Source organism: Perna viridis, chromosome 7 (genome assembly GCF_037379345.1).
Source record: "Perna viridis isolate PV_CMFRI_1.1 ecotype Kerala chromosome 7, ASM3737934v1, whole genome shotgun sequence".
Taxonomy (NCBI): Eukaryota; Metazoa; Mollusca; class Bivalvia; order Mytilida; family Mytilidae; genus Perna; species Perna viridis.
The window spans coordinates 46,099,593-46,119,113 of NC_142451.1; the positions used below are offsets into that span (position 1 = coordinate 46,099,593).

General features: G+C 32.6%; 1 protein-coding gene across 1 annotated transcript; it reads left to right on the forward strand.

Annotated features, from left to right (window-relative positions):
• The first annotated feature begins 203 nt into the window (after positions 1–203).
• Positions 204–18,444, forward strand: LOC148612951 (uncharacterized). Its single transcript, XM_088594884.1, has 11 exons — positions 204–302; positions 2,151–2,405; positions 2,765–4,404; positions 6,243–6,357; positions 7,126–7,344; positions 7,720–7,823; positions 9,678–9,811; positions 10,628–10,805; positions 12,070–12,351; positions 13,084–13,197; positions 14,644–18,444. The coding sequence occupies exons 2-11, from the start codon at positions 2,188–2,190 to the stop codon at positions 16,233–16,235; spliced, it is 4,596 nt and encodes a 1,531-aa protein (XP_088451010.1). The 5' UTR covers positions 204–302; positions 2,151–2,187; the 3' UTR covers positions 16,236–18,444.
• The last annotated feature ends 1,077 nt before the right edge of the window (positions 18,445–19,521 follow it).

Consider the following 19,521-nt stretch of genomic DNA (forward strand, 5'->3'; position numbering starts at 1 on the left):
GAACTGAACTTCCACTATTTGAAATAAATTAACAGTTTTGAAATAATTATTGTAATTTGTTTGTAACTTACCTGTCTGTATTTACTTTGTGGTCACTGAGTTTCAGTAAAGGTGTCAAAATATGTCCCACAGCGGAACATACTCGGATCACCAGTAAACAAACCCCATGTGGGACCTCACTGGCTCATAAATATTCATAATTTACACGCATATCTTGGCAGCCATTTTGATGGAAGACATTTGCAATATGAAAATATTTCAAATATTTTGATAAATAGGTTTAAAAACGAATAATGTGAAAGGTGAGAATAATATATTTCAAAAGATAGATTGTAAAGGTTATATACTGTTAGAATTTCAAGTCCCTATTTATAAAGGGAAAGACGGAAAAGCGAGGAAATCCCCTCCGAATATTGAACGTTTCTGGTGAAATTCTACAATCTCGCTCAAACAATCGATATGTTTGGCATATGATCTGGAATTCCCATCACTTCATTTATAGGTTACAGAAGTATAGATTAATTGTTAACAGTAATATGTGCATATGATTAGCTTATCAATTCAATTTCATGAAAATAACTTAATTCCTTGTATTCAGTTAAGTCCGTGAGACATAACCAGGTTCATGGGCTTGGTTTTCGCTTACATCGCTACAGAGAACCCCCATTTTCCGGAACTGAGATCAGTTTATTAACGTTTGTTATTTGATAAGTTAAATGCCATACTCCATAATTCGGTATTTACAACTACATGTATATACAATGTTTTGGTACTGTCTATAGATCTAGTATTAAAAGCTTGTTGCATGATAACATTTTCCAAAGACCATTTGATTCAAGCTCCGCACAGTGGCAGATATTTGTTTCCTGTATTTATATCCCAAATTCTTGGGACAATATTCTTAATAACCCAAGGTTTCATACCATTGTTACAACGAACATGCATGCTGGTTGATGAATGTTAACCTTTTATTTGCGACAGCATTTCATGAGCTTACAGTGTTTCAAATCTGTGTTAGTCGGTGAAACATTTTTTTAGGCGTTTTTTTTTTTTTTCACCGTGCAATGTGAGTGTTACACCCACCCATTTGGAACATCGTATATTCCAGTTGTTAATTGTGTACAAAGAATCACTGAACTGGGTGTGAAATTCACCCTGCACAATGAAGTAATCTTATTGATCTCTGCTGTCAACTTGGACGTTAGTACCTGAGCTTGCAGGTCACTTACCTCCAAAATTCATTGTGTGCCCCAGAAAATCACAACATGGATATCTTGGGGACTTGTGAAAATTCTTAATCCAATTGCCAACTTGTAACACGAGCCAATTGTTGATTTGTCCAGCTTTAATCCGAACTTTCAACACAATAAAACAGCGGTTGAAACAAGTAGCACATGGTATTTTAGATTGACAAATAAAATATGAAAATCGTAAAAATAAAAGGACTTGTTGACATTGATACATACTTCATAACTGTCCTGTATTGAGTTATAATTAATTGCAGTCCATTAGATGACTAGACAAACATTTGAGACAACTACTCAATATACTTGTGAAGACAATAACATTGCATGAATTTGACAAAAACTTTGATCTACAAATTCAGCTCAAACACTATTTTCCTGTGAAACGTCACATGCTATTTAGCATTAACACATCATCCATTTTAAATATAGCAGATAGATTTATGTCTGTTGTTTATTTTTTTGTTATTACATGTATTATTATTATTTATGTTCATTTCCTTAGGTATGGAGAATACTTGCACCTTCAGTGCCCTGTACTCGCTATGCCTATGGCTACCCCTCAGGGCTTATTTTGGTACTGCCGATCACAGAATATGAAAATTGATATTAACAATTGCTATGAACTATGGAGAAAATCTGTATAATACATGTAGATTCTATGTTGGATAATCAACTGATTATCCTGAATAACCAAATTATAATTACTTGTGCCAAGAAAGTAGAAAGATATTTGTGTTTTGGTTGTTCACTCTTTCCTATTAATTGATCTATTTGTGTCAAAGCTTCAATTTCACTTATAAGAAAGTTCTGTTTTCTACCTTTTGTACTTTTTTGCAAGATTAATATGTTTTTCGCTTGAAAAAACGAATTATTTTTGATGTGTAAAATGTCTTCTTTTTTTAGGTTTTCACAGTTTACCCTTTGCTCCTGTAGGGAGATAATGTATGAAGGGAAAAATATTCATTATTCGCCGTTTGATAAAAAGCCACTATGTTCCTTTAGCTCTAAAGTTTGTAACCAGCATAGATTGAATGGCTATGCTTTTTGTGTGAGGCACATCTTAGAGGATCCGACTGCTCCATTTAGAAGATGTTCCTATGTTGCAAAGTCAAGTAAACAGACCTGTACACAAGCTATTCCCAAGCATGAAGATAGAGAGTAAGATACTTTTAACATACACAGTGTTTGCATGGTATGTGGAAAACTGTTAGTGAGGGAAAAAACCCAAAAGATCCTTTCCAATTTAAAAAAGTTGTTACTCTCGTTGAGACATTTAGGTTTCCCACACACACAATACCTACACATACTGAAAATGTTCACTAAACACTTCTATCCTGCATTTAAGCGAACACTCCTATCAATTAAACACCCAATAAACGAACGCTCTTACCGTGTGTTCAAACAAACAATAGACAAACAATCATAGCGTGCATTTAAACGAATAATGAAAATATCATTTTAATGAATAATGATGAAAGAGAAAACATAATAGAACTAATAAATATTTTTTTCTTCAGATACTGCAATAATCACATGCAAGTCCTTGGAATGTTACCAAGAAAAGAAAAGAAACAAAAGAAGGATAAAATAAGTGAGAATATGTTGTCAGATGTGAAAATTCCATTTCAGGACCGTGTGAAGTCACGGTTCAATATAAACAAACTGCAAAATGACAGTATATTGAATTCCAAATCTGCAGATGACCCTGATGACCCGTATGCTTTCCCTGATCCCTCAGTGGATAGTGCTGAGGACAAGAATAAGATTATTACAACAGTTGTTCAACCTAACACTCCCTCACCAGCTGGAGGTTCACCATCTCAAGCTCATCAAAGCCTGGCAAAATCTCCTGGTGACTCAAATGGTAGTTCCTGTATTGCTAAGTTTTATCCTGAACTTGCTGAGAAATTGGAAAAAATAAAACCAAAAACTGAAATAATGAAATTGAAAGACATCAAAGGGAAGGATAAAAGTTCACGGACAATGAATAGTCTTCAAACAAGAATTGCTCAAAATAGAATCAAATCAAAACGCAGGGGAACACAAGAGTCACCATCTCAATCTCACTCACAGTCACCATTGGGAAAATCTCCCTTGCATCCAGGATCAATAAATAATGTTTATTCAGGATTTGCTAACCATATGGATTTTGAGAAATCTCAAAGAACACCTCCAGCTTACAATCATTTTGACAATTCCCCAACTGAACCTCAGAAAAGTGCTACTAGTGTTCCTGGTATTGAACTAAAAAGACCACCACCTAATTACTTCAAACAGCCTTTTGAAAGAGTGCAGCATGTATCACGTGTTGATTCTCCTACTGTAACTTCTGAGGAAAAGATATGTAAAGCACCAACAATTGTCAGTAGTCAACCTGTGCAATCTGTAACCCATAGTGTTCCATTGGATGTTCCCCATGGTACCCCATTACAATCTCTTCCTGGAATGCCAGGCAAAGCATCAGTTCCTAATGCACCAAGCATGCCATCGTCTTTACAAACAAATGTACCAAATGCATTTAATTTAGATTTTTCTAACCCATCTGTTTTGCCGACTAACTTTGCTGCTTTTCTGACGAAAAACCCATTTTTGGCCACATTGCCACCGCATTTGTTGGCCTCTTTAAACCAGCAACAAACTCCAGTACCATTTATAAACCTCAACTCAACAACAGCAGGAGGTAAAATAAACCCAAGCATTGGTGGAGAAAAAATGATACCACCTGCTCAACCAAGTCCCCAGCAGGAAAATATGAGTCTCCCTGTTCGACCACCCCCTCCCTTGCTTTCTCCATCAGGGATCACTACCACATTTCCAACAGTTTGTGGAGGGTCAACGACCACAACATCAGTTACTTTCACAGCTCCTTCGCCTCAAATAAGACCTCCACCTCCTCCTTACAGTAGTGCTGTAGGACATCAAACTAAGAACAAGGTACCAGTAGCAGGAACGGGTACCAGCAAGACAACATATACAAAGCCAGTTCTGAGTGTTATTCCAAGTGTTTCTCCCTCTCTCATGTCTGCAAAGCCATCAAAATTAAAGCGTGTTCTACCAGAGAAGGATATTGACAAGAAGATCAAAAATGATATGGCTAGGAAATATTATAAAGATTATGTCAAAAGAAAAATCTACAATCATTCTCTGTTGAAAGCTGGTAAGTATCCATGCCTGACATGGGTTTGATTTAATCATGTACAAATGTAAGCTTGCATCAATCAACACATTATGCAAATCCTGTACACTATTTGTAGTCCTTTAATCATACGTGATGGGTGAAAGTTGGTACAAACAATGTAACATTAAATGTAATTATTGTAATTACTATTCACACTGAAAAGCCAAAATACATGTGAGTAAGAATATTTATTTTTGAGATCACCTGACACTAAAACATAGTAGAATCATTAATCATGAGCATACATTTATACATGTATGAACTAATATTTACTCCTAAAATCATTAATATGTACATAAGCATAAAAATACCATGAAGTGTATAGCTTTGTCTTTACTAAATAACAAGATAAGAATCAGATGATAGAAGTATATGTTGTACTTGCATACACAATGCAGAGTGATAATGTAATGGTATCCAGCTTACTATAATGTCTTATTCAAGTTAAAAAACTTACAAGTATTCCAGCTAAGAATCCTGCAATTTCTGTAATACACCGGTAAAAAAGGCTACACATTTTTATTTTTGTTGTCAAGTGGCTTTATAGGTCTACATGTATATGATGAAATGTATTACATATTCCAATACATGTATGTCTGCTGTAAGGAGATCATTCACATTAAAAATCCAACAGTTTCTGTTATATTTTAGTGTCATTTACAGAGTTACATCCCTTAATTTTGATTTCTAAGGTATCTTCTATATAATTTCTATCTCCTATGAACAAGGGCTAAATGAAAATCCATATGTTAACTATGGCATTTTAAACATAATATCAAAAATAAAAGTATGTACTTTGTAGGCTTTCCAACCATGAATCACATTTTGCATGATTCTTACGTGGAGTGCTACTTAATTTGTCAGTTTCTATGTTAACCAGAAGTTACAGTACCTCTGAAAACCGATAGTTTCCCATGCAAAATTAAAAGAAAATAACTGAATAACTGTTTAATCCAGACTTTCAGGTCAGGGCCCAATCGAGACATCAATGACTATAGTCCAAGTCACCTCAGATTGTTTGCGGTTTTTTGCGTTTATTTTTGTAATTACTTGACGGTTCCTTTCAAAAACTTGCCATTTTATTCATGTCGTTCTGTACTACGATCCCCTTACAATTATTTTTCGTTCTTACCTCCGAGATTGAAAAAATTCAAAATTTATTTTTTCTACGAGAATTTTGCATTGAATGTATTGTTTATCCGCCATCTTGTTTCTATGGATATTTTGAAATGTACCCTATTATCTCACAATTGAAGAGGTGAAATACCATGATTTCCCGCCATATTTCTGCTCTTTACCTTTAGTAAAAGACAAAACCAGAAGTTCCGAATGAAAATGCTACAACTGGTACTTAATAAGAGTCTTACCACATAAAGTAATAAATTAGCAGGGAACCAGAAATATGGCGGGAAATTATGTTATTTCACCTCTTCAATTGTGAGATAATAGGGAACATTTCAAAATACCCATAGAAACAAGATGGCGGATACACAATACATTCAATGCAAAATTCTCGTAGGAAAAATAAATTTTGAATTTTTTCAATCTCGGAGGTAAGAACGAAAAATAATTGTAAGGGAATCGTAGTACAGAACGACATGAATAAAATGGCAAGTTTTTGAAAGGAATCGTCGAGTAATTACAAAAATAAACGCAAAAAACTGCAAACAATCTGAGGTGACTTGGACTATAGGAGAAATTTTTGTGAACTTCATTAAAAAAATAAAAATATTAAAATGATCTATTCACTGCATGTACATCATTTATATATATATATTTATGGAAATTAAATTAATGAATGAATTACTGCATTGTAGGTGTTGACAGTTGTTCAGATGACTCGAGTGATGATGATATCGAGGGCTTGTTGCCATGGCAACCTAAATGGTTTTCAGCATCTTCTGATGAAGAGATGATAGATGAAGAAGAAGAGTAAGTTCAGACAGCCAAAAATATATTTCAAATATATATCTCTCTCTCTTCTCTTAAGGATGGAATGCCTTTGTCCATTTTTGTTGCCTTTTCAATAAGATAAAAATTAGGTTTTAACACATCAGTTACCATTTCTATCTATCTGCAAGCTACTTTAGATTAACCTGTGTAGCTTTTGGATGGTAGTATCAATATTAGAATGGATTTCTTCAGTCTCTCATTACCTTAAAACCAGCACAATACTAATTAATGCCTTAATATTGATAATACATTATGAACATGTACATGTAAGATGTGAAAGTTTTTTTCATGTAGTTTTGGTCATACATGTACATGTAAGAAAGACCAAGGAAAAAAATTGGTTGAAGGTTTCATTGAATGATTAAAAACGGTAGGTAATTTTGAAAATTATTTTTTGTAGACTTTTTTGGAGGATTTCTTGACTTTAAAGTGCTCAACAAAAAATGATAAATCAGTTGCATTTCATTAAAAAATAGCACTTAAAAGTGCTAGGGTAGGCTGAGTATGAAGGGTAACCTTAAATAGACATATTTCTTAATTATCAAATTCATTAATAATAACAACACATTCTGATCTTACATGTGCATGTATTATTCGTTTGAAAACTTAACAAATGTGAAATCTTGAGTTTTACACTCATTTACATGTAATTTTTAAGTGAGTTGCCTTTACAAACACACCATTGGGCACCACCCAGCTAAGCTTTTTCTTTCAAGATAATTAATATAATAACTATTTCTTTTTCAGTCAAAATGATGTGATAAGAACAACTAAATTAGCTTTATTGAGGTCAAGATTACGGAGGCATTGTTCTCAAGCTCGTAAAGCTTTCAAAGGAAATGTTGGAGAACATTCATCCTGCAAATCGACAACACAGTTGCTCATTGATTCTGCAAGGGAAAGTTTTAAACCCACAGTGTGTGCCATAAAGGAAAAATCACATGAGCCTCAGGCTAAAGTTTACAGGTATATATCAAAGAATGAAATGAGCAAAAAAAAAATCAAGTTCCTGACACTTTGGGATTTTTCAACTTCATTCTGTTTGAATACTAGTTTTTATCATATTTGAAACATGTCCTCATGGTTGAATGTTTACCAGTAAGCTGTTTTTGTTTTGTTTTGTATTTTATTTTTAAATTAAGAGACCTAATTTATAACATCACAGAATTGATTGTATGGAGCCAAAAAATTGGATACACATTGAACCTAGTAAACTTTGCTGAACCAAACAAAAACCTATTCACAAAAAAAAATTGTTTGAACAATACAAAGAAACATTTTGACTCCAAGCTGCATTTACAAGCTCAGTATTCTCAGAATATTTTATTCTAATTTTTTCAGATACAAACGTAGGGGATTGGATAGGAGGCAGTGTTTGTACAAGAATGATGAAGAAGTACAATGTTCCAACCCTGTGGTCCCATGTGCTAATCATTGTACTAAACGTATCCTATTATAATTTTTGACGGAGAAATGCCATTTAATGAATTTCGTAGGGAGACAAGTTTTTATACCCTGCTGCAAACACAGTTATATAGGGTATATACAGTGTACGATGTACATGTAACATGTTTGCCTGTACAACCTTTTATGTACATTGTGTGTCTTTTAAGCTCAACTTCTTCTAGTGTTTTGATGAAACTTTTAACTTGGGGTTGGGCCATATATTAGTAAATGTGAGTGAAGCCAAATATTTATTATATGATGGATAAGTATGACAACTTAGTCAATTTAAAAGCTAATTTCATAACTTATTTTAGTGCCAGGTGTCTACAATTTAGATCAATGGATTGATATTACAACCATTGTTATGAATTTATGATATTCTTTAACAGCTTGTTTGACTTTTTTCATGTCTCTATTCATTTCCTATTTCAATTTGCGAATTTTTTTTTTCAAAATTAAAAGGCTATCAAAGTCACAATAGAAAAATTCTGTATGGTATTTACACTAACACTGCATTTTCAAGTCTTGGCGTAACTTATGCTCTCAATTGCTACTTTTAATGTATTTAAATCTAACACCTCCCTTAAATTTTGTGGGCTGCCTTACACGATGCCAAAATTACTTTTATCCTGTGAAACTTTTCCAAAAAGGACCCTAAAAAAAAACAATCTTCCCTTCAAACCAGCCATTTTCAAAAGTCTGTATTTCATCTGTGGACAAATAATTGAAGTGGACCATTGTTCAAATTAACAATTTAATCCAGAATTCCAGACATGACCTTATATTACTGGATTGGTATTAATGGTGTGTACACACATCAGGCCATCAGGGTCATTTAATAGTGCGACATTTAAACTGTAAATTAATGTGATCTGTACCAAGCTAAAACAATGAAGTGGTGAAATTATTACACTTTGTTCAAATGTAGTTCACTAAATCAGAATGAATGATCAGTTACCACCAATAGCCCTTTGATCTTTGAAATACACTTTCTTTCTAAACCGTGAACATTAGATTTTAGCAGTACTGTTTGATTTTAATCAAACCATTTACAAATGATGCAGACTTGGAAATATAATGAAAAGACTCAAAGTTTTGTATTGGCATGTCTTGACCAGTAAAATGACCAGGAGTAGGGTTATAAAACATGTAAATGGAAACAACTCTTAGAATGCATTGTTACATGTATTTTTCACAAAACCAGGCATTTTTTTGTCTCTACCTTCATATAAGTTGTTTTATCGATGGACTGAAGAAACAAATGATAATTTCATTTTAAAACCGGAGTCATTTCAGTCATTCTTGCATTTGAGTTGACAGGCTTTTTCACTTTTGTCAAAATAATTTCAACAACCCAGTTGTAAAAAAAATTAGCATTGGAGAGTCCATGTCAACTAGAATTGTAGTGCTGAAATTTAATAAACGTTATTTAAAGGAAAGCAAGTTTCTAATGGCCGTTCCTAGTGGACTTTAACTGTATAAAAATGTATATTAAAGCCATTATAAAAAAATTCCTGGATTCTCATCTAACATTTCTTAAAATTAGGAGGTGGGTAGGTGAATTTCATTTCATTTTTTATCAATTTAAGTGAAAAATATAGGAACAGTGCCACAAGTAAGTTGACCATAAAGTTTAACTCCAAGACAAATGAATTGGTTGAATTGAAGGAGAAACCTGCATTGAAAACCAAAATGAACGAAAAAAAAAATGGATGAAAATGCTGTGCTACATACTCTGTCTGTTTAGAATGCAACTCTAAAAAGATAGATTTTTTTATGGCTTAATAAATACATAATGTATTTTAATAATTGCTTCCCACCATTGTTTAAGCATTTTCTTTAACATTGATTAGATATCATGTATAACATAGATCAGCAGTTGTTTGACTACTGTACTGCTAAGACAGCTGATAATGTACAGTGTTGTATTCCTGTGATAGATCTAACCCATGAACTACCTCTGTGTGTCAAACATGCCAGGGAAGTTGTAAGTAATCTTCTTGAAATTATTAATGCTAAAAAAAACATGCTAGGTGCATAGGCCTTTCGCATCCCTATAAACCCTCCCGCATTTACAATTTTTTTTACAGTATAATTTGTAAATGTTCATATCTGGTCTGGAACCAATTTTTAATTAGTTAACGGAATCATCACGCGCTTGACAGAAAGGTAAAAAACATGATGCGAATGAGACACTTATTTAACACTGATCATTAAAAAATGAAAGTCAAATTTTGTCTCGTGGCGCAGAGATGGTGCTTATTTCTTGCTGCATCTGATATTCCAGTAAAGTTTTAATGTAATGTTTTATTTTATTTAACTTCTCAACATTCTGTACATTTACTTAATAGTTCAATTCAATGAAATTTATGGGGAAAAAAAGAAAACATGCTTCTGATCAGAAAAAATATTAATAAAAGCCTCCCTCCTTCATCAATTTTTTTAAAAAGTGGCCTGGGAACCGAAGCATTTTTTTTTGTATGACCTAATGCATATTATTTTGAATAATTTGTCTGTAAACTGAATGAGGATGTTTATATACCTGTAAATGATTTTATTTGTCTTTAAATTGTAAAATTAAAAAGAAATAATGAATATTTCCTAAAAAAAAAAGGATATAGGGTAGTTCTTAGAAAGGTCATTCCATCTGTCTTTCCACACTTTGATCAATAATGGGAAAATCCTTTGATGGATTGGAAGAATGTTTACGGTTCAATGTAAGTGATCAATAAAAGAAGCTAATTTCAATTTATGATTGTAATTTATTTGAGGAATTTCATCGTTGATTTGCTATGTGTTTTAGGATGAAAACTACAAAATTGAAGATGAAGAAATCAAACCAAAAAGACCTCGGAAGAAAACTAAACCTTCTGCACTTACAAGACCCCCAAAGAAAGGAAAGAAGAAGAAGAATCAGAGGAAGGCTGCACTACTTCAGACTCAAACAGAGGAAATGGAAGAAGAAGTTCAAGAAAATTCAGGTATTTCACTGTAGAAATATAGTTTTTTCTGAAGCAGTTTGGTTGTTTTACAATATATTGTACATGTTCTTGAACTGATATAGGTAGCTAGTAACAAGTTGAATGATTTTAGGATATCCTCTCGGGTAAGGTTCAACACATAGATCTTATAATGGGTTCTCAGTAAAGGTTATTTAGCAATTTGACCATGTGCAAATTAAAATTAAGGAGTGCTGTCTTCCTGAATAATTTCAGTTATAGTTCTTATTAGATAGGACATATCTTGATGTGGTTGAAAGTTTGTTGATTGATTTTAATTAATCATAAACCACTAATTCATTTTCATTAAAAAAAAAAAAAAAAAACCGACAGAAGGTTATTCTTGCATGCCAAAAACCCACCAAGTTCAGTTTTATTTCTTTCCCAGAATCATTCACTGATCACATAGCTAGTATTATTTTTCATTTGGTTGTTGTGCTTTGGGTATAAGAAATATATAGATTGTACATGAAGTTAGCACTTTGCAAGAGTTATCTTTCTTGATTTGGATTCATTTGGATGCTTTTAGTGGAAGATGAATGTATGATTTTCTTAAAAGTGCAGATCTGATTGCAGAAAGGATTATCATTATGTGAAAATAGAGCATATGTCGACTGAAAAAGCATTGTTTGTTTTGAGGGTATCAAAACCAGTATCGCATTGAATATCCCTGAGCGGGTGTACCTCAAAACATGGATGCCATAAAAATATAGTGCATTTTCTTTTTGCCTTTCTACAAACTAATGTTTTGTCAAAAGATATGAACAATGACTTATAAAATAGAGCAAATGTCACACTGTAACATGAAAAACTTTTTTGAAAGAAAATCTCACATAATAACATAAAAATGTTCCAATGAAAAGGTTGGTTTGATGAGTGCAAAACGAAAGTGAAAGTAGAGAAAATGGCTATTTATAGTTTAAGACTATTTTTCTATTCAATCTTCATGGACTCACCCTATTTTCTTTGCAGGAAATTTTTTCACATGTCCTTAGAAATGTTACATAAGTGAAAGTTTTATTGAATCAATTTACATTTTTGAAAAAATCCCCAAAAATATGCACTTCACAATAGAAGTCTATGGGAAAATTAATATGATACTGAGACCTATTATGTGAACTGGCACTAAATAATAGTACAAGTGGATGAAGCTTTAAAAACTCAGGGAAGCTGATACACTAAAAACATGCATTTTACATGTACCTCCTGCCTTAGTTTTATTTGTATAATTTTTTTTATTGTACAGAGCCAGCCAATGCTGCAGAGGAAGAAATGGAACACTCTGGAAGTGCATCAGAAGAGTCAGAGCATGAAGAAGACACACTAAGTCTTCCTAACAAAGAGGAAAACACAAAACCAACCAGTCCAATACCAGTTCCTATTCCAGTGCCGGTACAACCAGCAACAAAGACTACCATACCCACTCCTCCTGTCCCTCAGCAGAAGGTGGCAGAGCCAAAAGTTGTGCAACCTAAAGATCTTTTTGGGGAACTGCCTGACAGTGTCTTAGCTGCTAATCTACCAGCAGGTACAACACAAAAATTTTGAAAATGGCTGTAGAAAATTAAACAAAGAAAAGAAACACTCTGAAAGGACAGAGTCTAGTTTACAGAGTTTTTAGAGTTAAAAAAAAAACACAAGTAATAAGAAGTTATAAGAAAAAAAAACAAGAAACCAAAACCTTAATGTATAGCATCCAGAATGTTAAGTAGATGTCCACCTAAGAGTCCTGCAGGGGTGGTATATAAGTTAAATGGTCATTTTTTAATTTCTTATTGTTTGCTTTTGTATTCTTTAGTGTGTTAAAATTTACCTATGGTTCCATAAAATGAAAAAAGTTGATTGGATGCACACTTTTTTTGACAGAATATACCTCTTGATGTATTTTATCATTGTATTGTACACTTCTCCTCAATTTTCTGTTATTAAATCATTTATATGAAAAATTCTTTCCTGTTTCAATCAATTAAATGCCCCTAATTAATTAAATTAACTTAGCTCCTTTTTATTAAAATGAATGATGTGATTCATTCTGAAATGCTGATATATCTGAAAATGTTTTTTGAGTGCAAATACTAGGATTTATAAGTACATTTACTATGACATAATTTGTTTTAATTGAGAGAAAATATTTCGTCTGAATATAGCTGAAATATTGCTGCTGTTGAAATATATAACAAACAAACAAACAAAAACGAACATTAATCACTCTGTTACAAGTAAGGGGTTTCTCTTAATTTTTTTATTTTTGTTATTTTAGATTTGAATAAAGGACTTGAGTTACCTTTAGAACAAGCATCAAGATTATTAGAACAAGAAGATTTCCAGGACGTATTGAACAAAATTCCTGATGAAACTTTCGACCTGTTTTCTGGTAGGTTCAATAGGTCAATTATATTTACTGTGTATAGTTACATTAGTTTATTATAATACTCATTGCTTTCTGTAATCTATGTGGTTCTGCATTGGATGTTTATAAAGCCATGTAAAATTAATAAGTAGTGTGTCATGTAAACAGGTGTTTCAATAATCATTTTGCCAATTTTAATACAATGATGCCACACATCAGCTGTACAGTTTTGTGAAAGGGGTGGGTTGTAGCCATATTGTTGTATAATCAGAATTTTGACCTTAAAAAAAGTAAGTTATTGAACTTTCTACGTATTAAATGTATGCCAAAGAGAGGTAATTCAATTTCACAGATAGTCTTTTATGCTGTTTTGTGCCTAATGTGCCTCAAACATGACATGATAATCATATTGTGCTCAATTCATATCATAATCATATAATCATCATATGATACTAAAGTGTGAGTCTCTGTAAGAATGTAAAAAAAACCATCATTTTGACAGTGTAATATGACTATTTGCACCATCAGAATCAAAGCAATAAGACAAAATGTCCATGTCATATTGGTGCTTTGAGTTAGAAGTTCATTGAACTGCACTGAAAATGAACATTTCAAGGGAAGATAATTCTATCAAGAAAGTATTTTTCTAACATTCTATTGAAAAATTTCTGAGAAAATCTAGTGATGCAGAGATCAAATGTTGGTCTTTTCAAATAGAGAAAGCATCTTTGAGTGATGTTGTTATATTGTTAGATCAGTAGGGTTTGACATGCATGTTCCTGATTTTTCCCATTTTGCCTGATTCTTACACTTTCACTTAACATAAATTTTATATGATTCTGGCTTGAAAACATGAAATACATATGATTATCATTTGTTCTAACATTATATGCTTGAGAGGTCCTGAGACCACAGCCATGGTAAGACTATGATTAACATATGACCAACATCTATTTGTCCGATGTCTTTGATAAGCTTTACCCAATTCTACGGACATCACAACAGATTTTTTTCTCCATAACGGTTGCTGTTTTGTGCCACACATAGGCTGTGTCTTCTAAAAAATATGAAGAAAGTAGCTCTATATGATTCTTAATAAATCAAGGACTTGCTATTTTATCCATCGTTACCACAGGGCCGACCATTTATGTTGATATTTAATTCATTGCTATTGCTTTGGGTTAAATTATTGCAACATAAATGCAGCCTGTGGTAAAACAATGATAAAATGGAGTTCCTGTGATTAATTTCTTAAATAATCATGCAATAATCATATGTGAATTGACACATATGTTTATCCTATCATGCTTGATAAATATGATAATCATATTTTGCAAACCATATGATTCTCATGTGCGGCACTTTTGGTTGTATACATGATGTTACACAAGTCATATTATTGAAGAAAACAATTTTGAAAAGAGAGTGTCCTCTTTCTTAATATATTTGAAAACGTTTCTAATTTTATAGGGAAAAATGGTGACCATGAACCAACAAAAGAAGAAATGGAAGAACTTGAACGACACTTGGCTGCTGCTAACATGGATCTGTCATTTGCTCAGCAAACTCTTAGCTCTACAAATGATTATGATGAACAAGTCCGAATTCTTGCTTCACTGCTGACCAATCAGCCAACTACATCAAATATTGGAGGCGATGTCGTCAATGGTGCTTATGATGCACATGCTCAAGAGAACATCAGTATGATTGCCAATAACTTAGCTTCTTCAGCTAATCAAACAGCAAGTTTTACACAGCAGCAAGTAACACAGTTTTACCAATCTCAACAGTCAATACCTGCACCTCCACAATATCAAAATGTACAAACTTCAATTCCACAACATTCTGGAATGGTTGTCAATATGACTGTCGCTAACACTGGCCGGGGACAGAATCAGCAAATTGGTACCAGTCAACTAGCCCCTGGAAGAGGTCATATTCAACAAGTTAATCCTGGTCATCTTGGGATGCCTGGGCGAGGCCAAATGCGTCAAATTATCCCTGTGACAGGGGGTAGTACAGGAGCAGGACACCCTCAACAAGTAGGTGCAGTTCATCAAGTGAATCAGTTCATCAACTCTCATCATGGTAGTCCAGTTCATCAGATTAGTAGTCCTGTGCCACATGGGGTTCATAGTCCAGGATCACCACAGACTCCTAACTCTGTTCAGAATGTGAGAGTACCAGTGCCGGCCACTGGTGTATCAATCAATTCTCAAAGTACAGCAAAAATGATTCATCAGCAACTTTTACAGTCTATTCCAAATAATTCTATTTATAGTGTTAGGCCTGGAATTAGCTGTTCTTCCCCAGTGGGAACACCACCTTTGCCGCCTGGTGTGCAAAGTACTGTTCTCAATCAACAAGCTCATCAAAACCTTGTCAATCAGTTATGTAAGACTCAGCAGTTCTATCCTGTGAAAAATCCAATGGAGAAGATACTTAATACATCTCTTCCTGGTACGACAGTGACTAATCAATCATTTCCTTCAAATCTTATTGCAGGAGTTGGAAATCAACAAATTAACCAACTTGTTGGAAATATGTTGCACCCTAAACTGTTTCAACAACAGGCTGTTTCAGGAAATGGCCAGTTTAGTGTTCCTTCTACTGGAAATAAATCAGTCCCTTCACCTATCATCTCCCAAGCATTGACAAATCATGTGACAGGAAGTGTGCAATCAGTAACCCACAATGCATCAACTCCATATCATACTAATGTGATTCCAGTACAACAATCTCATGAGCATGTCACAAATACTTCTGTGAATGCAGGGACCAAAGTTGTTCCTCCAGCAAGTACAATGGTGACATCAGCTAACTCCAAGTTGACTGTAAACTCAAACTTAGAAGCAGTACCTCACATGTATCAAAATGGCTTCCCAAACCCTGCACAACTTCTTAGTGATATAAACAGTGGCAAGATAACCCTGACAGGTAACCAGGCTACAGATCCTCAGTTGTTACAGACATTAGCTCAGTCGTTAACCCCCCAGCATCATACCCCTAGTAAACCAGGGTTAAATAACCAGAGGATAGCACAGACTGGTACTGGCTCATGACACAAGAAGTGCTCTAATTAGTTATTGTGATTTTTTTTTTACTTATCAAGTATTTGTATGTAGAATTTAATGAAAGAATTGTCATTGAATGTGTGGTTGCCTAACAACACATAATGTGTTTTTCCCATCTCAAATATTTGTCTTGATATTTTGTTTCTCTGTCTGAATACATATATATATGGTATCCTGAAATTGTAAGAAGTGCATTTAGAATAATTGTCCAAGATTTGTTCATTCCATTGAAGTCTTTGTAATTTGTGATTCAGTCTGTTTCTGTGTTAATAACTTTGTATCCAGTATTTGATATGGTCACTCCATTGTTCAGCTTTCATAATATTTATGTACATGTATTTGAATTGTTAATAGTTTACTACTATAAATAAAAAGTTCCGATCTTAATTTCTAATGTCAATGCTGGATTACAAATGTAATTTGTGTACTGTAAATTTTGAAGCTCTTACTTGGAAATAAATGTATGGTAAAGAATTGGTTTACTATAAGTTTAAGTATTGTTTGAGTAGTAGATAAGCATTTAAGTGAAAAAAAAATTGTTTTTCTTTTTTTTTTTTGGTTTAAAGTTCCAAATTATGACTTAGAAATTTCTTAGCTTGCATTTAAGTTAAACTAATATTTTGGAGTAAATTAATGTGTAACTGGCTTTGCCATATTATTCTTCAAAACTCAATTTAACATGTATATGGCCTTAATTATATTGTAAAATGTGGGGTTTTTTTGTCCTATTTTTTGTAGTTAATGTTCTTATGTTGGTGCTATAGTGAAATGATAAATAACAAAATGACCGGAAAAGATGTTTTTTCTGTTTTGAATTAGAATCTCATTCTTGTTAACTAATTTAAGAAGTAACTATGGTAGAACAAAGTGAATTTCAAAAGTATAAATTGTAATTTTTAATGATATGACAATTACTGTTTTATTATATCATTGTACATCTTGAGGAGACTGATTTGCCAACAGAAATGTTTAGCACTAGATAAAATAAAAACTAATGAAACTTTTGTTAGCTGTATATGCTATTACTAAAATATCAGCTTAATACAGAGATTGGACAAGTCTGATGACCTGTAGTCAGCTTTTAAATATCAGAAGGGAGGTAACTCTATTCTAAATAATGATAAAAAATAGAACTTTATGCTCATTTCATGAATATAACTTTCAGATGTATTTTCTTGTTAAACAATTAAATATAATCATGTTAAACTTTGCTAGCATTTTTTTTCCTGTGGTTTTGGCATTTGTTTTCTTTTTAATATGTAAACTGGTCAGCATAAATAAAAAAAATAAAATAAAAATGGTAAAAAGTGATTTCAGCATATTATATTTATTGTATATGTGATATTTTTACTTACTGCTTATGAGACATCTTTAAAAGCTTTATTATATAATTATTTATAAACCATTCTTTATGCTAAAGCATGGTAGACATTCATCTGTTCATCATTATGTACAAATGTTTTTGTAATTCGTTTGTTTTTCATTTCAAGTTAAGGCAGCATGATTTCTTGAAGTGATCATAACCACAAAAAGATTCACATATGTATACTTCAGTATAGGGCTTGTAAGTCGTGTACTTGATTTATCTGGAATGTCTAAAGTTTAAATCATTCACAACTTTGCTACTTTCAAGTACATAACTATGAAGTTTTCTAGAAGATGTCAGAATATTCTATTGTGAGCTATTACCAAACTTACTTTAGTGTTAAATTATTGAGTGCTGTATTATCATCATCCTATTAAGGCTTTAGAATGAAGTCTCTATAAACAACTAAATATGACTTTGAATGAAATTGAAGGACCCATTCTAGACAATGACGTAACCTACAAGCCCTGTATCCACAGACTCCTTGCTTTGTTTTGAGGTACTAGCTAAGGCTTGAACACTATTATGGCCAGTAAAACTGCTTCAGTCAGTCAGTGCATTTGTATGCTGAAGACTATAACTTGTATTAACTGTATTTGACTATATTTCTATATTATGTAAATCATACATTGTTTTCCAAGAAGTTTTTCTGTGTCCAAAATTTATTTTGTAAAATATAAGTTAAGTTATGAAGCTGAATGTAAAGTCTTTATCAGTATAATTACTGAATTTAATTGCCTATCTCACATTGATTAGAACAAACTCACTCTCAAAACTTACAGTTTACAACTTTTTTAGTGTAATGATTTATGTTCATTAAACATCTTTAAAGAGTTATGAATATTCATGGTAAGCCATATAGAAAAGTGTGTGGGTCTTGAATATTTGATATTGGAATCATATTAGTTTATATTCTTCTACAAGGTATATTAATTGTCGTTGAAAAATTCAGCCTAAAAGATATGTCAAGAGTGATTATTGGATGTGTGTTCTTGGTCTTTTTGAATCTGCTGTGGTTATGATCATCTCTAATGGTTAAAACATTTTCAAGGTGTTTTGATGGAGGAGTATTGGTTCATAGGTGTTGTTTGTTTTCTATGGTTGTATATACATAAGTCATATGATGTGCTTAATGATGAACATAGTTATTACAATATTTAATTCTAGTCTGTTGGACACAAACTTTTCACGTTCTTGTATTGAAATGTGTTTTCTCTAAAAAAAAAATGCACTAGTTACTTCCCCTTCACTTTTAAGAAAGTGTTCTATTTTGTCCTCATAAAATGAGGGTTTTACTTTACATGTTAATGTATGTAAAAAGACTGCTTGTAATAAAAACATTTTTTTAAGGACTTATGATTTAAAATACCTAAATTTGTGCAGTATTTTTTTTTAAGTGACAAATATCTACTTATGAAATGGCAATACTTTTTAGTTATGTAAAAATGCAATCTCAGTATTTCTAAAATTAGAATCTCGCATGCAATACTATCATACATTTCTTGGGCAAATCATTTATTCTATTATTTGAGCTTAAAGCTCTCTTGTAACAAATTCCCGTGTTACAGTTCCCATGGAGTATTCACGATGGGGCCTTCTTAGAGAAAACACATTTTAAAATGTAATTGTAAATTTATATTGAATGATAATTTTATATTTTTTACTTAGAATATTAGTGCATTGTTTTTTGTTATGTGATAAAGAAGTTTTTATTTTGTTATAGTATGAATGTTGATAATGTAAATTTTAACAATACGGTCTTACCTCAGGCAAGGGCTATTCCAGAAAAGAAAATTTGTTTCTGTTCATATGGGAATTGTTATTGCCAACATTTGTAAAAATAATAGAGGAAAAAAAAATAAATATAACCTGTTTAAACCAGTTATGGGTTAAAATAGAGGAGTCAGT